General features: G+C 63.1%; 3 protein-coding genes and 1 long non-coding RNA gene across 6 annotated transcripts; 1 reads left to right on the top strand and 3 right to left on the bottom strand.

The window, feature by feature from the left end:
* Positions 1-668: 668 nt before the first annotated feature.
* On the bottom strand, positions 669-2,243 carry LOC125326133 (cathelicidin-B1-like). Its single transcript, XM_048304070.1, has 4 exons — positions 1,503-2,243; positions 1,166-1,270; positions 986-1,069; positions 669-883 (listed from the first exon to the last, which is right to left on the bottom strand). The coding sequence occupies exons 1-4, from the start codon at positions 1,749-1,751 to the stop codon at positions 755-757; spliced, it is 567 nt and encodes a 188-aa protein (XP_048160027.1). The 5' UTR covers positions 1,752-2,243; the 3' UTR covers positions 669-754.
* A 2,880-nt stretch (positions 2,244-5,123) lies between these two features.
* Positions 5,124-11,367, bottom strand: LOC125325999. 3 transcript variants are annotated; one of them, XM_048303768.1, is made up of 6 exons: positions 11,283-11,367; positions 10,739-11,183; positions 7,951-8,077; positions 7,249-7,323; positions 6,955-7,053; positions 5,124-6,742 (listed from the first exon to the last, which is right to left on the bottom strand). In XM_048303768.1, exons 2-6 carry the CDS (start codon positions 11,123-11,125, stop codon positions 5,712-5,714), a joined length of 1,719 nt encoding a protein of 572 aa, XP_048159725.1. In that variant the 5' UTR covers positions 11,126-11,183; positions 11,283-11,367; the 3' UTR covers positions 5,124-5,711. The 3 variants fall into 3 exon arrangements, with proteins under 3 accessions (XP_048159725.1, XP_048159890.1, XP_048159807.1); XM_048303933.1 differs by having other exon boundaries at positions 5,124-6,739; XM_048303850.1 differs by having other exon boundaries at positions 10,739-11,367.
* LOC125326235 lies at positions 9,138-10,309 on the bottom strand. The gene is made up of 3 exons (XR_007203722.1): positions 9,938-10,309; positions 9,595-9,738; positions 9,138-9,453 (listed from the first exon to the last, which is right to left on the bottom strand). It is a non-coding gene; the product is annotated as an uncharacterized LOC125326235 (long non-coding RNA).
* A 2,416-nt stretch (positions 11,368-13,783) lies between the features above and the next one.
* On the top strand, positions 13,784-21,305 carry LOC125324441 (zinc finger protein 777-like). Its single transcript, XM_048300333.1, has 7 exons — positions 13,784-13,837; positions 14,609-14,878; positions 15,013-15,139; positions 15,571-15,747; positions 16,561-17,118; positions 17,755-17,880; positions 18,514-21,305. Exons 1-7 carry the CDS (start codon positions 13,814-13,816, stop codon positions 19,548-19,550), a joined length of 2,319 nt encoding a protein of 772 aa, XP_048156290.1. The 5' UTR covers positions 13,784-13,813; the 3' UTR covers positions 19,551-21,305.
* The last annotated feature ends 311 nt before the right edge of the window (positions 21,306-21,616 follow it).

Below are 21,616 nucleotides of genomic sequence, written 5' to 3'. Positions count from 1 at the left end.
CATGGGGGGTGCAGAGTTGTGGGGCTCAGGGACCCCTGTGCCCCAAAAGTGGCCAGAGCAGGGTCATGGCTGCGGCCCCCTGGGGGTGACCCTCCTGTCCCCCCATATTCCTGTGGGTCTGTACCCCACAAACACCTCTGTGGGGGCCCCACAGAATCCAGGGGACCCCCAAGGTGTCCTGGGGACACGGAGGGACAATCCCGGCGGTCCAAGTCCCTGCAGGAGGCCGGTGAGACGGCGGGAGCCAGTGGTGCCCATGGGGCCAGGACGGTGTCGTGCCCATTTTAGCGGGGCAGATCACACTCCCCCCAACCCCGGGACCCTCTGCCATCAGCGCCGTCCCCATCCCACCGCCATGTCCCCCTTGTGGTGACAATGGCAGGAGGCGGCACAGCAGGGCCGGGAAGCGGCTGGATTTGGGGAGGGGCTCTCGGGGGGTCCCCGAGGTGGCGGCACCTGCAGGGGGGTCCCTTCGCCTCTCCGCGGCCTTGAAGGGTTGGGGGGACCCCAGATCTGCCCCACTGAGTGCCGCTCACTCGTGACACCCCCACTTCGTGACCCGCAGGGTGTCCCCAGCTCTCAGAGCTCCCAGGCTGGGCACAGGGGGGATTTTGGGGGCGCTCGGGGGTCCCCGTAGGGGCGCAGGGACACTCAGGGTGACACCGGGAGCGATGCAGGGACGTTTATTGGCAGTGAAGCAGCCGGGTGGGGGGCACAGGGAGGGGACACAGGGAGGGGACACAGCAGGGTCCCCTCAGGGTTTGGGTGCCTTGAGGTTGAGCCTGTCCCGGATCCAAATCCGACCGCACTGGAAGAAGCCCCGGAAGCGCTGCTTGACCTTGCCAAAGAAATCCTTGATCTTGGACTTCCAGGTCCGGCCGAACTGGGAAAACAAGGAGCGGTGTCAGACTTTGGGAGGATGAGGAGGGACCGGGGGCACCCCCGGCAGCCGGGGGGACACGGAGCCATTCCGGCCCCCTCGTACCGCGGCCGGAGCGTTCTCGCAGGAGAGCTCCACCGTGGGCTTCTGCTCCTCCAGGAAAACAAAGCCGTGACACCAGGTCACCGCCTGTGGGGACACAGAGGGGACACGGGAGAGCCCAACCCCCCCGTGCCTCAGTTTCCCCACCGGATAATCCCCAGTTGCCACAGGACGAAGCCTCACCCCGAGCCAGCGGCTCTTGCAGTTGCCGGTGTCCATTCCCGGTGTCCGGCACGTGGTTTCCTCCAGGGTGAAGCTCAGCTCCTGCCGGCTCTGCAGGTCCGAGGGCTGGGAAAGGGGACAGAACCCATCAGGGCCCCACCGCCCCCAGTGCCCAGCCCCGCAACGGGCCGGAGCCAGCCCCAGGAGGGGCCACGTCCAGCCTGGAGCGGGTCAGGCTCAGCCCAGACTCGGCTGCGCTCAATCCCGTGGGGGTCAGACCCAAAACGGGGCAGAACGGTTGGATCCACCACTGCCCAGTCCTGGAGCTTCTCCTGGAAAGGGAGAGCTCAGCACTCACCCACCCGGGCCGGAGCTGAGCCTCCCGGAGCCGCAGGACGTGGGGACTGACGGCCCTGGCGTTGAGCAGCTCCACGGCCGCCGCCACCACGTCCTTGTAGCTCAGGGCCCGGGGTCCCAGCGAGGACAGCGTGAATCCGTCCCATCCCGGCGTGGATCCCTGTGGCCACAGCGTGGAGGCTCCGGCCAGCCCCACGAGCAGCAGCAGCAGCGGCGGCGGCGGCAGTGGCAGCGCCCGGCACGGCCCCATCCTGGCTCCTGGATCCTGGATCCTGCTTCCCACCGGGCCAGGAGCGCTTTTATGGGAGCTGCCGTGGGCGTTCCAGGGGGCTGGGACACCGGGACATTCCAGGTGGGATGAATCGGGCCCAGAGCCCAGCCCAGCCCAGCCTGCTCTGGTCCCCGGGTCAGTGGGGATGGGTGTCTTGGTCACTTTTGGTCAGCAGAAGGTCACAGGGTTTGGGGTCCCGTGCCATGGGGGTCGCCAGGGCAGGGAATGTGTTACCAGGGGGTGACAGCGAGGACGGGGGTGACAGAGGTGACAGACATGGCCGTGGATGGTCCAGGGCATGGTGGGATGAAAGGTCCGAGCCAGGTGAGGGTCGGGCTCTGCTCCCAGGGAACACAGACAGAAGAGGAAGTGGTATCAGGCTGTGTCAGGCCAGGGGAGGCTCAGGTTGGATATTGGGAACATTCCTTCCCCAGAAGGGCTGTCTGGCCCTGGCACAGCTGCCCGGGACTGTGGTGGAGTCCCCATTGCTGGAGGGATTTAACAGCCCTGTGGATGTGGCACTTGGGGACATGGGGCAGGGGTGGCCTTGGCAGTGCTGGGGATGGTTGGACTCGATGGACTCTGAGGACTTTTCCCCTCAACAATTCCTTGATTCTCTGGAGATGGATGGGGTTTTCCAGCCCAGGGCTGATTTATGGCCTGTCCCTCTCTGCGAACAGGGTGGGTTTCACCAAACACCAACGTGGGAGCAGCCACTCTTCCCCAGGAGAGCAGGAAGCTCCAGGAGGACACCCAGGATCCTGCCCGGAGGATGACCCTCGGCTCAAGCCCCCCCTGGAGCCACGCAGAGGGTTCGGAGCTGGGATCAGTGGAGGCCATGGAAAACACCCTCGTAAATCACATGGGGACAAAGACAGCAGGGGGTGGCACTGGGAAGTCCCCGGGGAGGGACGGTGTCGGTCACAGCCCCGCAGCACAACCCCGCCTGACCCCGGAACGTTCCAGGTCCAACCTTCCATGGAAAAGGGACCTCGGGTGGGATTATCCTGCACCACATCCAGGCTCACACCAAGAACCTCCAGGGAGGGGGATTCCAACACCTCCCCAGGGACTGATTGGTCTCTCTGGACAACCTCAGTGGACACAAAGCATCTCCCAGAGCCCGTTTTCCCTGGTCTCGTCCATCAGAAGAAACCTCTTCCAGTTGTCTCTGCTTCCCTCCAAGTCTTTCCCAATTCCTTCTGAATTTGTCCCCATTCCTTCCCAGATTCCCTCCAAATTCTTCACTTCCTTCTGAATTCCCTCCAAATTCCTCCCAGCTCCTTCCAAACTCCTCAGTTATTCCTGTTTCCCCCATATATCCCACCTAGGATTTAACAGTAAGAGAAACAGGTTCAAAATCGAGGTAAGAGATTTAAATTTCATTTTTAGGTGCCTGTGCCAGCCCCGAGCAGGCTCCAGACAGCCACAAAATCCTTGGAGGCCATTTTGGGACTAAAAAAGGGAAAATCCAGTGAGTTTTCCTCAGGAATTTGTGACTCCCCAGGCATCTCCCACCTCTGACAGGAAGGGGAGTAAATCCCCCCCCAAGCCAAACCCTGAACCCTGAGCCAGGGTTCATAAATCTGTTCTGCCCAGCTCATAAATCTGACTTGGGCTTTATTTGCCCTTCCCAGGATCATGCTCCTCATTCCAGAACACCCTCAGGTTTGTCTTGGAGCCGTTCCCACACCAAGACCCTGATCCAACCTGGGCAGGGCAAGGTTCCCAGTCTGAGGCAGGGGGAGGGACTGGATGGGCTTTAAGGTCCTTCCAACCCAGCAGGTCAGGGATTCAGGGATACAGAAGGGAGGGCATGTCTGGTCCATCACGGAATCGTCCTGGAATGCTTTGGGTTGGAATGGAGCATCAATCCCGTCCCATTCCCACCCCTGCCATGGGCAGGGACACCTCCCACTGTCCCAGGCTGCTCCAGCCTGGCCTTGGGCACTGCCAGGGATCCAGGGGCAGCCCCAGCTGCTCTGGCAATTCCAGCCCAGCCCCTCCCCACCCTCCCAGCCAGCAATTCCCAATTCCCAGTCTCCCATCCAGCCCTGCCCTCTGGCACTGGGAAGCCATTCCCTGTGTCCTGTCCCTCCAGGCCTTGTCCCCAGTCCCTCTGCAGCTCTCCTGGAGCCCCTTTAGGCCCTGCAAGGGGCTCTGAGCTCTCCCTGTGTCCTTCCCTTCTCCAGGGGAACATTCCCAGCTCTCCCAGCCTGGCTCCAGAGCAGAGGGGCTCCAGTCCTGGGGCCGCTCCGAGGCCTCCTCTGGGCTCTCTCCAGCGGCTCCGGGTCCCTGCCGGTCCCTCCGTGTCCCGGTTTCCCGCTCCAGGCCCCGGTGCGTCCCTGGTTTCCACGGCAACGGCCCCGCCCCGGTTCCCATGGCAACCGCGCCGAGGGGGCGTGGCCACGCCTGTAAACGCGCGCGCTTCCGCGCCAGGCCACGCCCCCAACGTCGCCTCGCGCCTCGACCCGGAAGTGGCGCGCTCCCCGCGCTTACAGGGCGGCGCCATGTTGGGAGGCCGCACAGCATCCGGGCCGCGCGGCGCCGCTGTGATTGGCGGAGCGCGGCACGTGACCTGAAGCTCCCGCTGCTATTGGGCGCCGGTGCCGCCGCTTCCACGGCCGGTGCGGGCAGGGGGGTCGCGGGGGGGGGGGGTGCTGGGGAATGGGGGGAGGAGACGGGACCCACCAGGCCCTGAAACCTCACCTGGAGCCAGGACAAAGCGGCTTCTGAGATATTTCGCCGGTTTTATTGGCTTTAAAGTCCCGTTTCACTGTCCGCTGGCACCGACAAGGCGCGACCGTCCTTACAGGAATTGCGGAATGATGGAATTGTTGAGGTCGGCAAAGCCCTCAGAGATCCCCGAGTCCAAGGCCACCCCTGACCATGTCCCCAAGAGCCACATGCACAGGGCTGGTAAATCCCTCCAGCGATGGGGCCTCCACCCCTGCCCTGGGCAGCTGTGCCAGGGCTGGACAGCCCTTTCCCGGAGGAATTTTCCCAATATCCACCCTGAGCCTCCCCTTGAGGCCGTTTCCTCTTGTCCTGTCACCTGGGAGCAGAGCCCGAGCCCTCCTGGCTCGGACCTTCTTCCAAGGAATTCCCAAGAGCCAGAAGGTGCCTCCTGAGCCTCCTTTTCTCCAGGATGAGCCCCTCCAGCTGCCTCAAAATTATTTGGGAGGCTGGAAGAAGAATGCTGAAAGCCCCAAAGTCAACCCCCCGCAGCTGCCAGGAACATCCCCCTGCCAGAACCAGCACCAGCCATGGTGGGAGCATCCCTAATCCAAGCATCCCAGATTTTCCACCTGCTGCCCCCATGTACACGGAAAGTGGGAGAATTAAGGAATCCACGGTTCCGTTTGCTTTAATTCACTGGAGCTTCCTTCTGTCCCCATAACAGCACCTGTCCCCTGGAAGGGCACTGGAGAACATCCCAGAAATCACCTTTTCCTTCTAATGACCCAATTCCAGAGGCTCACGGAGCTGCTGGGAATTCAAGGCAGGCTGGACTTCCCAAGAAAACGCTTCCACAGGACTGGAACGGAGCCTTCCTTTGTCCTTCCCTCCACCCACCCCAACACCCACCCCAACACCCACCCCTGGCACAGCCTGAGGCCGTTTGTTCCTTGATCCCTGGGGAGCACAGCCCAATCCCTGGTCGGTTTTTAAGATCTTTTCCAGCCCATCCCGTTCCCGGAGTTCAGGATTTCAGGATCCCTTGCTTAACTTTTCCTTCTTTCCTCCTTCAAGCCACACTGATTCTCCCCTTTCCCACTGCTTTTCTCCAAAGGTTCTCATTCAATCCCAGTTCAGGGCTGGGGAAGTTTTAACCCCCCCAATCCGCCTCTGCCACGTTTCTCCTCCTGAAGCCCCCGGGGCTGTGGGGGATTGGGCGCTGTGCCTCAGGGAATCCAATCCCAGGATTCCCGCCGGGAGTCAGGGCTTTCCAATCTCCCCCAAGTTGTCGATCTCGATGACGATGGGCCAGATGCTCTTCACTTGGGAGAACCCCTGGAGCTCGAACTTCTGGCACATGGAGTTCAACATGGACCTGACAGCCCTCAGCGCGTCCCGGATCACGGCCTGCAGCGACCCCCCCTGGGATTCCACACGTCCATTAATTTTCCAGCGGGTTCCAGGATCCTCCAGAGGCTTCGCTCCCTTCCTCACCCCTGCAGCCGGGATTGGGGCGGGGGGTGAAGCCCCAGTTCCCAAAATCCACTTTGGGGCGCGTCGCGCGTCCGACGTCACCCCCTTGGCGTTCCCGGCGCTCTGGAGGCCGCGCGGCACAGCCGCATCCGTCGGAAGAGAAGCCCCGGGGTTTGTCCCCTGCGCAGCAGCGTGGCAGCCAGAGCAGCCTGCCCAAGGCAACCCCGACCTCCTGTAGGGCTGGTAGCGCCGCAGGATCTCCCTGGCTTTCTGGAGCACCCTGCGGAAGCGGGAGCGCGGCCGCGCCACCCGGCAGCGCGCGGCCCCACGCCTGCGGGGTCTGCAGATCCTCCTGGCCCGGGGCCCCTGGAAGTAGTCGTGTTCCCACGGCGAGCACGGCCTGGGAGCGCAGGGCATTCCCGGCTCGCACCACAGGCAGTAGCTGTGGTCCTTCGCCACGGCCGCTCGCAGCTCCTCCACCTGCAGCTCCCGGTTTCCCGGGAGAAGCGTCGCCTCTCCCGAGGTGTGGCCGTGGTTTTGGGCGTGGCCGTGATTCCTCTCCCCAGAGCGATCCCACAGCCGTCCCCAAGGACACACGCTCCGCTGCTTCGTCACGGAATGAAGGAGGAACGTCTCGCTCGGGGGCAGGTTTTCCACCAGTTCAGGTTTCTCCTCCTCTTCCTCCTTCACGAGCCATGGCCAGACTTGGCTCCCCACTCCACTGTCCGCTTCCGACGGGAATTCGCTCCTTCCCTTGTGACAGCCAAACTTCTTCAGGAGTCTCCTGGCCTGGAGACAGCACGACGTGCTCCATCCTGCTGGGAGAGGGGTGGGAAGGGGTTGGATTCTTCCTGGCTGGAGCAGGAAGAGGAACATCCCTTCTTCCCGGTCCGGGACCACCCGGGCTCCACATCCCAACCTCTGCCAGATGTCAGGAGAGCCCAGCAGTGGGAGAGGCCCTGGAGGTGCCCCAGGGATGGGGCTGGAGCTCCTCAGGGATGGGGATGGAGCAGGAGGGAGGAGGATTCACCTGGAGACGAAGGCTCTGGCCCCTCCTCTGGCTCCTGGCACCCACTGGCTCTGGGCCACCAGCCAGAGGACGGCTCCTCCAGCCAGCTCCCGGCGTGTCCTGCAGGAAAACAGCGCATGTCACCAGCCAGGCTGGGAATCCTGACTCTCCATGGCCACGGGAATGAAGGAAGAGCCCTGTCCTCGTCCCCACCAGGAATCCCAGCTGCTCCTTGGCCATGGGGATGGAGGAGGGAGCCCTGAGCCCATCCTGGACGTGAATTCCATCCCTCAGGGTCGGGATGTTGCTGCTCACCTGGAGATGGGCAGACCCACGGCTCTTCCCCGCGCTCCAGCCGGTGCAGGATGTCAGGTTTGGGGCCTGGATAACCTGGGGATGGGACAGAAAGCCTTGTGCTGTCCCTCATCACAGGAAAACCAAGGACTGGGCCACCCTGGCTGTGCCTCACCGCGCACGGAAACACCTCTGGGATGTGGGAAAAGCGAGGGAGAAACCAGAGCTGCTGCCAGAGAAGGATTTACTCCTGAGGATGAAGGCAGAGCCCTGATGGAAGTGTGGGAGTCAGCTCCCAGCTCCGCTGACGGGCGTTCCCAGCGAGGGAATGTCTCCTGCTCATCCCGGGAGCAGCTCCCAGGGGTGGAACATCCCACCGTGCTCCCTGATCTTAGGGAATCATTTCCAGGGGTGCTCAAACCCAAACCCAAATCCTGCATTTTCCAGCACTAAACACCCTGATCAGCCCCTGTTAGGGAAAACTCCTCATGGAAAGGGTTGTCCAACCCTGGAGGGATTGGAAAGCCGCGTGGATGTGGCACTTGGAGACATGGACGAGTGGTGGCCTTGGCTGTGCTGGGGAACGGTTGGATTTGGGCATCTCCAAGGCCTTTTCCAACCTCAACAACTCTGGGATTCTGGGATTCAGCATTCTGGAAGCCACACGGCCCCGCTGGGGTGGGACCCGAGGGAACCCCTGCCCAGGGCGATTCCCGGGATTACCCAGGGAGGTCAGGAGCTCGTAGGTGTCCGACACGACATCCCGGTACAGCTCCCGCTGCCCCGCCGGGAGCGCGTCCCACTCCGCCCGGCTCAGGAACACCGTCACGTCCTCGAAGGTCACCGACTCCTGCCACGGGATCAGGGATCACACCTTCCTCAGGGATCACACCTTCCTCAAGGATCACACCCTCCTCAGGGATCACACCTTCCTCAAGGATCACACCTTCCCAGGGATCACACCTTCCCCCAGGGATCACACCTTCCTCAGGGATCACACCTTCCTCAGGGATCACACCTTCCCCCAGGGATCACACCTTCCCAGGGATCACACCTTCCCAGGGATCACACCTCCCTCGGGGATCACACCTCCCCCCAGGGATCACACCTTCCTCAAGGATCACACCTTCCCAGGGATCACACCTTCCCCCAGGGATCACACCTTCCCAGGGATCACACCTTCCCCCAGGGATCACACCTTCCTCAGGGATCACACCTTCCCCAGGGATCACACCTTCCTCAGGGATCACACCTTCCCCCAGGGATTACACCTTCCTCAAGGATCACACCTTCCCAGGGATCACACCTCCCCCCAGGGATCACACCTTCCTCAGGGATCACACCTTCCCCCAGGGATCACACCTTCCCAGGGATCACACCTTCCTCAGGGATCACACCTTCCCCAGGGATCACACCTTCCTCAGGGATCACACCTTCCCCCAGGGATTACACCTTCCCCAGGGATCACACCTCCCTCGGGGATCACACCTTCCCCAGGGATCACACCTTCCTCAGGGATCACACCTTCCCCAGGGATCACACCCTCCTCAGGGATTACACCTTCCCCAGGGATCACACCTTCCCCAGGATCACACCTTCCCCCAGGGATCACACCTCCCTCGGGGATCACACCTTCCCAGGGATCACACCTTCCCAGGGATCACACCCTCCTCAGGGTCCCACCTTCCTCAGGGATCACACCTTCCCAGGGATCACACCTTCCCCAGGGATCACACCTTCCCCCAGGGATCACACCCTCCTCAGGGTCCCACCTTCCTCAGGGATCACACCTTCCCCCAGGGATCACACCTTCCTCAAGGATCACACCTTCCCAGGGATCACACCACCCCAGGGATCACACCTTCCCCCAGGGATCACACCTTCCCAGGGATCACACCTTCCCCCAGGGATTACACCTTCCTCAGGGATCACACCTTCCTCAGGGATCACACCTTCCCCCAGGGATCACACCTTCCCAGGGATCACACCTTCCCCAGGGATCACACCTTCCTCAGGGATCACACCTTCCCCCAGGGATCACACCTTCCTCAGGGATCACACCTTCCCCCAGGGATCACACCTTCCCCAGGGATCACACCTTCCCCCGGGATCACACCTTCCTCGGGGATCACACCTTCCCCCGGGATCACACCTTCCTCAGGGATCACACCTTCCTCAGGGATCACACCTTCCCCCAGGGATCACACCTTCCCTCGGGGATCACACCTCCCTCGGGGATCACACCTCCCCCCAGGGATCACACCTTCCCAGGGATCACACCTTCCCAGGGATCACACCTTCCCCCAGGGATCACACCTTCCCAGGGATCACACCACCCCAGGGATCACACCACCCCAGGGATCACACCTTCCCAGGGATCACACCTTCCCCCAGGGATCACACCTTCCTCAGGGATCACACCTTCCCCCAGGGATCACACCTCCCTCGGGGATCACACCTCCCCCAGGGATCACACCTTCCCAGGGATCACACCTTCCTCAGGGATCACACCTTCCCCCAGGGATCACACCTTCCCAGGGATCACACCACCCCAGGGATCACACCACCCCAGGGATCACACCTTCCTCAGGGATCACACCTTCCCCCAGGGATCACACCTCCCTCGGGGATCACACCTTCCCCCAGGGATCACACCTTCCTCAGGGATCACACCTTCCCCCAGGGATCACACCTTCCCCAGAGATCACACCCTCCCACAGGAGAAGCCTTTCCCATGCCAGGGGAGCTCCCAGGACACGAGGCCGTGGATGGCACCATCCCAGGAAGGTGCGTTCCCCACTCTGGGGGGAATTGCGGATCTGGGAGAAGGAGAGGCTGGAATTCAGCGCCAACCACTGGAATCCGGCACCTCGGGATGTGTTTTACCGATCCTACTGGGAGCACTCCGTGATCCCCATGGCACTGGGATAGTCCAGGACCCCCCCAGGTCACCTGGACCTGGACAGGGGGGAGTTTCCAGGCAGCCCCCTGTGACCCCCCAGGGCACATCCCAGGAAATCCCCCGGGATCGATCCCAGCGGGGAGGGGAGGGATGTGGGGGAGAAATGTGGAGGGTGATAGGGGTTTTGGGGTGGGGGGGATTGGGGGAATGGGATGGGGGGTTTTGGGGGGTGATGGGGATTTTGGGGGGGTGACGGGGTGGGGAGTGACGGGGTGGGGAGTGACGGGTGGTGTTAGGGATGAGGGTCTTCGGGGGGAATTTCATGGGAGTGGGGGGCAGTGGAGGGGGTGATGGGGTGGGATCGGGGCTGTGATGTGGGGGTGATTTGGGGGGGTATTTGGGTTTTCGGGGTGGGGCTGAAGGGGTGATGGGGGGATGATGGGGTTGGGGGGTCCCTGGCCATTTGAGGCCAAGCCCCGCCAGCAGCATCGGAGGGGGCGCTGCGGGACCCCCTCGGATCCGGGGGGGCTCGGGGGGGGGCCGGACATCGAGGGCCCGGGCGGCGGCGAGGGCAGCCCGGGGCTCCCCCGGCCAGCGCCCGGCTCCTACCTGCGCCTGCCCCGCCATGGCGGCCGGGGGGCCCCGCGGGGCTCGGGGGGGGCCCGGGAGGTTCCGGGGGGGGGGCCCGGCGGCTCCGCGGCCTCTCCCGCACGCGCTTCCGGTACAGGCCCCGCCCACGCCGGAAGCGCCGCCATTGCCGAGCCGGAAGTGGCGCCCCGCCGGCCCCGGAAGCGCCCCGGTGACCCCGCACGTGATTCCCGGATCCGGGGCGTTCAAATCCCGCCGGGAACGGGGCGGCAGCGCGGCCCTGGGCAGCGGGGGCACGGCGGGACAGTCTCTTCCTGCAGGGGTTTTCCCGGTGTCCCACCGGGCCCTCCCCTGAGGCCGTTTCCTCCTGTCCCGTCCCTGTTCCCCGGCAGCAGAGCCCGCCTGCATCTAGGCCGCTCTCATCCCGCTAGGCCTCCAGAGTCACCGGTTCTCCTGAAATCCCAAACTGAGCAGGAGAATTGTCAGGTTTTCCACCAGAAATGATCTCAGATCCCACCCAGACTCCGGGTTTCCCCGTGCTCTTCCCTGAGGCCTGAGCCCGTACCTCCCGCTGCCCCCGCATCCCTCCGCGCTGGCTCCTGGCTGAGCCTCCTCTGGATTGCCCGCTTCTCTCGGATAAAGTTCCCGGCGATTCTCCTTAATTTCCTTCCCACCAGCTTCGTGCAAGCAGTCTCCATCTATCCGCTGGAATTCCCTATGGAATTCCTCTGTCCTGCCCGGACCCTTCACATCTGCGCCACTGAAAGTCAGAAAATCGGAATGAATCCAATTCCATCGTATCCTAGGAACCCGCAGGAGTGGCCAGGAGTAATCACTGATCACTAAATGGGTACAGTGAGCGTGGTTTGGTTTCATAGCAATCCCAGAATCCGGAATTGTGGGGTTTGTTGGAGCAGCAGCAGGATGTGGAATTGCTGTTGGTAAAAGACTGGATCATCCCTCAATTCCCTCCCAGCCCGGGCCATTCCAGGATTCCAGGACTCCACCAGAGGGGTGCAGGGAGAGCAGGACCCCCCGGACACGGTTTTGGGAGATGTTTCCTCCAGCCCTTATCCAGAACCGGCCCTTTCCTCTCCCTGTGTCCGGCAGCCCCGGCTCCGACTGACCTTTCGGGGTCACCGTGGTGACATCAGGGGCCAAGGTCCAGGCGGGGCAGTGACACCATGAGGCTGTGGCTGCTCTGCGCTGTGGCCGTGGCCGCTGTGGCCGTGGCCGGAGCCCGAGCTGACCACGGCGGCTCCAGGATGGTGGCACGCGGGAGAGAGGTCGGTAGTGCAGGGAGAGGGGTAAAGCTGGGAATAACAGGGCCGGGAATGCCGGGAGCAGCGCGGGAGGGGGAATGGCCCAGCCCGGCACGGCCCCCCGGACCCGCACCCTGCCCGAGCGCCCGGAACGAATCCCGGAACGGGAGCAGCTTCTCCAGCGTCCCCGTCCTGCTGAGGATGGGCTCGGCATTCCCGGCCCCTCGCGGCATTGCGCAACCGGAGAGGATCCCACAGGGATGGCGAGGGGGGAGCGGGGAAGACGCGGCGGGACGGGGGCTTCCCCTCAACTCCCGCTCCATGGGCAGCTCCCTGTCCTGCCCGCATTCCCGGCCCCGGGCTCCGGCAGATCCCGATCCACCCCTTCCCTCCTCAGGGCCGCCGGCGGCCGCACAGACCCTGCTCCGGCTGCTTCTCCGTCCTGAGCGAGGTGAGCCCGCGCCGCCGGGATGCGGGAATGCGGGATGTGGGAATGCGGGGGATGGCGGCTCCCACACCCGCGTCTGTCCCGCAGGAGTCGCAGTCGATGCCCTGGAATTCCCGTGAGGAGGATGCGGCTCAGCCGGGCAGGCGGGCACGGAGCAGGAAGGGTCTGGAGGTACCGGAGTGTGCCCCCGGGATGGGGATGGGCATGAGGGTGGCATCTCCCTCTCCCGGGGCTCCGTGTGACACCGCGCTCACTCCCGCAGGGCAGAACCAGGAGGGAGAGCCCGGAGCCGGCGCGGGCCGCGGCACTCCCCGGGCGCACCCTGCTGCTGTGAGGGGTGACAACGGAGCCCCGGCCGGACCCCGGGCCCCGCGGGGACCCCCGGCAGCCCCCGCGGGGCGTTCCAGGAGCCACCGAGCGCCGAGAGCGCGGCGGGAGCGACGCCGGAGCCGCCTGGGAATGATGCTGGACACTGGGAGCAGCCCCACGCCAGGAGAGAGCTCAGCCGCCCGCTCCCTGCTCTGAGCTGAGCCCCCCGCCCTTCCCACCCCCCAAAATGTTTCTGGGGCAGCTGCCCCCGCTTTGCCAAGCCCCCCAATAAAGCCGGCACACCGGAGGGAGAGGATGCATTTGGAGGGACACGCAGGGTGCGTGAGCCCCGACAGAGACACCCTGGGCTGGGCTGGGTGGGAGTGTGGGGACACCGGGGCTCTGAGGGGCTCTGAGCCAGCCCCGTGCGGTGTCCGCACAGGGGGATTGCGGGGGGATCCCAGGGATGCTGGTCCCAGGGACGGTGGGGCTGGGGGACCCCCCGGGGGTGCTGACCCTGCGGGTCCCTCAGGAATGTCCGTTCAGGGGTGTGGGAGGTCCCCCAGAGCGCTGGTCCCAAGGGAGGTGGGGCTGGAGGACCCCCCAGCGATGCCGGTCCTGGGGGTCCCGCAGGGCTCCCAGTTCAGGGGAATGAGGGATCCCCAGGAATGCTGCTGGACCGCAGAGATGCAGCGGGTCTCCAGGAATGCTGGTCCCAGGGGAGGTGGGGCTGGTCCTGGGGGTCCCGCGGGGCTCCCAGTTCAGAGCCCGGGGGGCGGCCGGGGGTCGGGCCGTGGTGACCCCTAGCACCTGACCCCGCCTCCCCCGGGGCCCCGCCCCATCACGGGCCCCGCCCCATCACGGGCCCCGCCCCATCACGGGCCCCGCCTCCCCCGGGCCCCGCCCCATCACGGGCCCCGCCTCCCCCGGGCCCCGCCCCCGCCTGCCCGGCTCCTGCTCCTCCCGCCCGCCAGGGGGCGCCGCTTCCCGCGCGGTGCCGCTCTGGCGGACGGCGCCCCCTGCGGGCCCGGTGGCGGCGCGGGCGCGGGGCCTGAGGCGGCGGTGGCGGCCGCGGCCATGTCCCGCCGGGGGCCCGCGCAGGTCAGGGCCCGGCCGGGGCGCGGGGCACGGGCCGGGACGCGCGACGGGACACGGGACGGGGCGGGCCGCGGCGGTGCTGGGTCAGGGGCGTGCGGGGGTCCCACAGGGGAAGTGGGATGGGGGATCAGGGAGGTCCCTCAGGGTCCTGGGGATGGGGGGAGGGAGGTGGCGTGGGGGGGTTCTTGAGGGGGAGCTCGGGGGTCTCCGGGAGAGCTGGTTCTGGGGGATTGAGGGGTCCCCCACGGGAGATGGGGCTGGGGGAACCCCCAGGGGTGCTGGTTCTGGCAGTCAGGGGGGTCCCTCTGGATCCTGGGAATAGGGGGCGACCCTGAGGGGTGACAGCTCAGGAGGACAGACGGGCTCCCCAGGGCTCCTGGTTCAGACGGGGGCGGGGGTCCCACAGAGGAGGTGGGACTGGGGGCCCAGAGGGCCCTCAGGGTCCTGAGGATGAGGGCTTGGGGAGGGAGGTGCGACTCTGAGGGGTGGCAGTTCAGGAGGATGGGGGGATGCCCCAGGGATGCCAGTTCATAGAGATGAAGGGATCTCCCAGGGATGCTGGTCCTGGGAGAGGTGGAACTGGGGAACCCCCCAAAGGTGCTGGTCCTGGGGGGCCTCCTTTGGTCCTTGGGAAGATGGGGACAGGGGAACGAGGGGGTGGCAGCCAGGCTCTGGCAGATCCCTGCGGAACTGGGGCTACTGGGGGGGTCCCCATTCCCTGGGCACCCTTGGGCCAGGGCCGTGGCCAGGCTCCTAACCCTGAATCCCCCGCAGGTGTCGGGCAGCCTCCGGCAGAAGGCGGTGCCGGGCATGGCCCCGGCGGAGCTGCAGGAGCTGCAGAGCCGCACGGAGCGCGCGGAGCGGCGGCTCCTGGCCTGCGAGAACCTGGTCGGGGAGCTGGGCAGTGGCCTGGCCACCCTGGGCACCCTCGTGCAGGGCTATGGGCAGCTCCAGCAGCGCCTGCTCAACCTGGAGAACCTCCTCAAGAACAGGAACTTCTGGATCCTGCGCCTGCCCCCCGACTCCCGGGGGGAGATCCCCAAGGTAGTGGCGGACGCTTCCCAGGGATCCTGCGGGACTGTGGAAGGATTGGGGGCCGAGCTCCTGCGTGTCCCCATAGTGGGGCTGGATGTGTCCTGAGCCACACGTGGTTCCAGGGGAATTCCCTGTGATTCCAGGTGCCGCTCACCTTCGATGATATCTCGGTGTATTTCAACGAGCTGGAGTGGGAGAGGCTGGAGCGCTGGCAGAAGGATCTGTACCGGGCCGTGATGAGGGGCAACTATGAGACCTTGGTGTCCCTGGGTAAGGCTTGGGGGGCTGTAGCTCATGGAATTGTGGAATAGCCTGGGTTTGGAAGGCTGTGAGGATGGTGAGGCCCTGGCACAGGTTGCCCACATCCCTGGAAGTGTCCAAGGCCAGGTTGGACAGGGCTTGGAGCAACCAGGGATAGTGGAAGGTGTCCCTGACTTCCACTAGAGGGAAATATTCCAGCCAAAGCTTTTCCCTCACTTGGGATTTTAGTTCGTGTTCTGCTGGTTAAGATCTTCTCTACCTGAGCTGCATCCGTGCTTGGGGGTGGACCCTGCCTCGGGGTCAAGGAGGTGTTTGGAGTAGGGATGAGGTGTTTGTGTCTCTGCCAGGGCTGGGAGAGGGGACAAGGGTCACTCTTGGAATGTGCCAGGGTAAAGGCACAGCCAAATCCTAACAACCCCCATTCTCTGCCCCATGACCAGACTATGCCCTGTCCAAGCCCGACATCCTGTCCCAGATCGAGAGGGATGAAGAGCTCAGTGACAAAGACGGTCAGGAGTCCCCATGGACAGAGAATGGGGATGGTCAGAAGCACCCCCAGGCACCAGAAGAGATGGATGAGGCTTCAGGAGATGAAACCCCCATGGAAGCTGCCCCAGGTGGGTGCCAGGAGGAGGTGGCTGTTCCTGGAGATCTCCCCTTTGTTGGGAAGGAAGTGCTCACTCCATGGACTAAAGCACCCCGGAGCACTGTGAGTCTTCATTCCAAGAGGAATGGTTGTGCTTGGTCGGATGAATCCCATGGAGAAAAGCAGGCAAAACGTGCAGGAGGGTCTGGAGTGGTGGGAAAGGCCTCCTGTAAGACTAGAGCTTCCAGAGACATTCCTGCCTGCTGTGGAGGGACAGGAAACATGCTGGGAAGTGAGGAACCAGGAGCTGAGGTGGGAGGGGGAGGCTGGAGCTGCTCTGCTTGCCCTGGGGGAACAGAGGAGTCTGGGGAGCCTTGGGGCATGGATTTTGAGTGGGAGGGCTGGGCAGGAAGATGGGAGGTGCTGGAAAGGGACAGACAGAGCTAGGAGCAGCAGAGATGGGGGAAGAGCCGTGGTCGAGGGCTCTGTCCTGCAGGATTGAGGAGTCTGGAGGGTTAAAGGCATCCCAGGAGAAGCTGGGCAGGTGCTGCCCTGTGGGAAATCTCACCTGGAGCCCCGGTGGAAGTTTGGGGGTTGGATTGGAAGATAGGAAAAGGGACACAGAGGGACATCTCCTGTGGGATTCATGTTCTGTTAGCTGGAGCTTCTCTCCTGTGTGGATCCTGCCACGGGGCCAAGGAAGCGGCTCTGCTGTGGGGGTTGGAGCAGGGATGAGGTGTTTGTGTCTCTGCCAGGGCTGGGGGAGGGGACAAGGGTCACTTTGGGAATCTGGCAGGATAAAGGTGCAGCCAAATCCTAATAAAGCCCCTGTTCTCTTCCCCAGGAGCAGATGGTGCCGTGTCCAAGCCCAATGGCCGGTCTTGCATCAAGAGGGATGAAGAGCCCAGCGACAAAAAGGGTCCAGAGCCCTCGTGGACACAGAATGGGGACAGCCAGAAAACCCCACAGATACAGGCTGGGGACAGCCAGGAACCCCCACAGACACGGAGTGGGGACAGGCCAAAGTCCCCATGGACACGGAGTGGGAACAGCCAGAAAACCCCACAGATACAGAATGGGGACAGCCCAAAGTCCCCAAGGACGCGGAGTGGGAACAGCCCAAAGTCCCCAAGGACACGGAATGGGGACAGCCCAAAGTCCCCAAGGACACGGAGTGGGAACAGCCCGAAGTCCCCACGGACACGGAGTGGGAACAGCCCGAAGTCCCCACAGACACACTCTGGGGACAGCCAGACACCCCCTCAGACACAGACTGGGGACAGTCAGAACCCGCCCCAGACAAGTGTCACCAACAATGAGAAGCCCCCACAGACACCAGAAAAGATGGAGCAGAAGGAAGAGGCTTCGGGAGAGGATCCCGTGCCCATGGAAGCTGGCCCAGGTGAGTTCCAAGGGTGCCAGGGAGGATGTGCTTCCTCTTCCCCAGCTCTCTGGGGCTCTGGCAGTGTCCATGGCAGAGGGCATGGTGCTTGGAGAGGCATTGCCAGGGAGGAGTGGGAGCCTTGGGATGCTGTCACAGGACCATGGAAGGGGGTTGGGGCCCTGGACACAGGAATGCAGCCTGTGGAGATGGTGGGGTGAGGCTGCTCCGTGAGGCAATGGCACATGGTACCTTGGTGTCCTTCCTCCCAGCCCTCCCTCTGCTTTTGGTCCATGTGTGGCTTCACTCCAGTTCCTCCTGACACCTTTCCATAGAATTGGTGGGGTTGGAAAAGTCCTCTGAGGTCATCGGGTCCAACTGTCCCCCAGCACTGCCAAGGCCCCATGTCCCCAGCTGCCACATCCACACAGCTTTTAAATCCCTGCAGAAACAGGGACTCCACCAGTGCCTGTGCCAGGGCTGGACAACTCTTTCCAGGAGGAATTTTCCTGATAACCGATTCACATCCTGGCTCTTGAGCCACAGCTTTCTCTGGCTCTTCCCCACACTCCCAGCAACCCCTGGGAGTTCTTAATGTCGGAGCAGGGACCTGGGAGCTCTCCATGGGTCTTTCAAATCCCTGTTCCCTGCAAACAGAATTCCCCATCCTGGTGATGAACGTGATGTCCCTGGGGGACCATCGGCCGGAGACAGCGACAGAGGAGGACCCGGAGATGGAGGAGGACCCGGAGATGGAGGAGGACTCAGCAGAGCCTGACACTGGTGAGTCACCCTGTGCCAGGGACACAGGGCCTGGTGGGTGGAAAGCAGCTTCCAGACCTGATGGGCTTGAAATAGGGAGGGAAAAGGAAGTTTCATGGGTTCCTTTTATCTTTTCCTGAAACATCCTGTGGGTTAAGAGGTGGGTCCCTTGTGCCACTGGTCCTGATGGCACCACAGAAGGCTCAGCCTGGAAGATGGGCACTCCATGCCTGCCCTGGGCAGCTGTGCCACGCCCAGACAACCCTTTTGGAGAAGGAATGTTCCCAATATCCAACCTGAGCCTCCCCTGGCCCAGCCTGAGGCTGTTCCCTCTCCTCCTGTCCCTGTTCCCTGGCAGCAGAGCCTGACCCCCCCGGCTGCCCCCTCCTGTCAGGGACTTGTGCAGAGCCTCTGAGCCTCCTTTGCTCCAGGCTGAGCCCCTTCCCAGCTCCCTCAGCCACTCCTGGGGCTACAGACCCTTCCCAGCTCCGTTCCCTGCCCTGGACACGCTCCAGCCTCTCAATGTCCTTCTTGTCATGAGAAGCCCAGAGCTGCCTCCAGGACTGGAGGTGCCCCAGCAGTGCCAGCACAGGGAGGGGCCTTGATCCTGTGTCACACCGGTGCTGGCACAAACACGGTGTCTCTCTCTTTCAGAGGAGACCTCATCCATGGAAGATGAAATGCCGTGCGAAGGGGCTTCTTCCGAGGACGTCAAGGTGAAGGAAGAGGAGCCTGAGCTGCTGGCAGAGGAATCCACACCCTCTCCTGGCTCAGAGATCCAAAAGTACCCCAAAAACGAGCTGGTGAAAGCCAAGAGCAAGAAGAAGCCGAACCGGTGCGAGGCCAGCAACCTCCTGATGGGCAACTGCCGGCGCGGGTACGTGCGGGAATGGTCCCATCCCTGCACGGAGTGCGGGAAGCGCTTCCGCCTCAAGATCAACCTCATCATCCACCAGCGCAGCCATGCCAAGGAGGGGCCCTATGAGTGCCCCGTGTGCGAGATCGGCTTCAGCAGCAAACGGCACCTGGACCTTCACCGCGACATCCACGTCAAGGACAGAGCCTTCGGGGCCAAGGTCTGGGGCAACGTCCACCCCGAGCTGCGCGTCCGCCCGCGCAGGGACCTGTGCGGCAGTGCCCACAGGCTGGGCAGCGGCGGCCACGCCGGGGGAGCCTGGCTGGGCCAGCCCAAGGAGGAGCCGGACAGAGAGGGCCTGTCCGGCTCCGGGATCGCACGGCCGCCGAATTCCAGGCTGAAGTGCCCCCACTGCAAGAAGTTCTTGTCCTGCTCCATGTCGCTGCAGCGGCACCTCCAGACCCACACGCGGGACCGGCCCTACTGCTGCAGCTCCTGCAACAAGTGCTTCACCCGCCGGAATCACCTCCTGCGCCACGAGAAGATCCACGAGCGGGCTCTGGCCGCGCTCCAGCAGGAGGCGAACGCCCAGGCCCCCGCTGCTATCCCGGCATCCCCGCAGCACAGGGCTCCTGAGGCCGAGAGGAGCCTTTCCCAAGGGAGCAGGAGCCCTGAGGCTGCAAAAGCGAGCCCACCCAACGTGCTCCTGCTGGGAGCGACACCACTGGGGCTGCCGGACAAAGGCTCCCCGCTCCCTGACTGCATCGGGAAAGCCGTGCAGCCTGTGGTCCAGCTGGGATCGAGGGCAGTGGCTTCAGGGATGATGGAGAAATGACCATGGGACAGATCTGAACTGTGCGTGTCCCTGGAGAGAAGCTGTGAGTTTGTTGGGTTTGCACCTGCTGGGACACCGGGATTGGGAATCTGCTACGTTTTAGGAGCTTCCTGGGTTGTAGAAAGAATGGGAAGCTTGGAAACCGCAACAGAGAGCAAACTGTGGAAGCCTCCAGTGATCCAAAATGATTCACCATTCCACTGACTTGTTTCTGTTGGCTGATGCTTGGAATTTTCCCAGGGTGACTCCTGGGAGATGACCAGGTGAATCCTGGTCAAACAGGAGCAGAGCTTTCATGTTCCTTGATGTTGGAACTGCCCCCTTGTGTTCGGGAACACAACTGAAGAGGACAGGCAGAAGGGAATGGAGCTGGCAGCATTCCCAAGCAGCCCTTTGCTCCATGGACCAAGCTTCCTGACAAAGACACCGGATGAAGAGAGCGTGACATCTCTGAGACCCCACCGCATCCTGGCCACGCTTGTCACCCCCCACCCTGGGGAGGAGATCAGCCAACACCCCCTCCAGCAGGTCGGGAACACTGGAGCTTTACACTGGAGGATCCGGAGGACAAACCAAACCCCAATATTCTGTGCTGGCGTATTCCAGGGATCCCGGCAGGTCCATCAGGAAGGCCACAGGCACCCTCGGGACCATCCTGCATGGGTGCAGAGTCATTTTAGGAATACTTGACGGGTCAGCCAGCCCCATGCTGCAGCAGCACCCCTGATCCTTGTGGATCCGCTTGCATGGAGCAGCCCCTCAGCTCTGGAGGAAACTCCCACTCTCCCAACCACAGCTCATCCCCTTTTGCCCAAAATCCCACCATAATGAATCCTACGGGAAAACAGTTCTGCAGCTACCTCAGTCAGGGAGAGGGGGATCTGCCCGGAGGCAGCCCGTGGAAGCCAGGCCTGGCGCTGCTCCGGTGTCCCCTGGAGCAGTGTCCTTGGCCAGAGCCCCACACACATTCCACACACTGGCTGTGCACAGGGAGCACATCCCACCTGGAGCCATCACCATGCGGGCCCAATGGAGCAGCTGTTGGGACTCCTGAGTTTAGTTAGTTTTGCAGGTTTTTTTTGTTTTCTTTGAGTTGTTTGATGTAATTATTTGATATCCTGAAGTCTCTGGCCCTCTCCAAGCAGTGAGCACTGGGAACTGGCAGGCTTTTCCCATCTTTCATTCCAGTCACTCCCAAGGTGTGATGGTGCTGCTGGGGAAGCTTTGGGAGCTGAGGGAACACCTGTGCCACATCCAGGTGTGATCCTCAGCTACCTCCTGCTCCACGGGACAGACAGCAGCATCCAAGCTGCTCCACAGAGATACACATGACATCCCACTGTTCCCCTGGGCCAGTGTCTCACAATTCCTGCCCCTGGGATTGCATTGTGGAGCATTCCTGGACTGCAGCAGGAGCTGGGAGGGGTGACAGTGGCAGATGGGTCACTCTGTGTCCCCAGCAGGACACAGGGGTGGTTGATGCCTTATGGTCCCATGGTGGCCATGGATCTGGCAGTGAGCCAGTGGCTGGTTATCCCTGTTACCCCTGCCCAGGCAGAGATCCCAGTGCTCCCCGGTTTATCCCAGGGGCATGGCTGAGCTGGTGTGCCGGTGTTGCTGGTAGGTGAATCCCCCCAGGCCAGCAGAAGGGCCCCAACCAGGCATTTCTAAATCTGCTGTGAGCGGGACCAGCGTTTCCTACGACATTCCCAATCCCTTTCTCAGGCTGTGGAATCAATAAAGTATTTGTCTCTATGTCTGGCTGCTTTGGGGGCTGCACTGGCGCCTGTGGGCGCAGAACTGGGATCAGCCACGACAGCTCTCACGGGGAGGGTGTTGGCAGTCACTGCCAGCAGCTCCAAAGCCCCCCACTGGGAGAGTTGTGGAACCCCAGCTGGGAAGGACGAGCGGCCAAGGGGAGCAGGGAAGGACCAGGGATGGAGTGGCCCTGGCCACCAGGGGTGGGACGTGTCCCTCAGCACTGCCAGGGAGTCCCGTGGAGCCCAGATCCTACAGCAAATCCCATGGGGAATTCCTGTGGGACTGCTCCACATTCCCATCACACA

This window comes from Corvus hawaiiensis, chromosome 1, assembly GCF_020740725.1.
Source record: "Corvus hawaiiensis isolate bCorHaw1 chromosome 1, bCorHaw1.pri.cur, whole genome shotgun sequence".
NCBI lineage: Eukaryota > Metazoa > Chordata > Aves > Passeriformes > Corvidae > Corvus > Corvus hawaiiensis.
The sequence above is the reverse complement of the archived record's forward strand: the minus strand, read 5'-3'. Positions and strand labels throughout refer to the sequence as shown.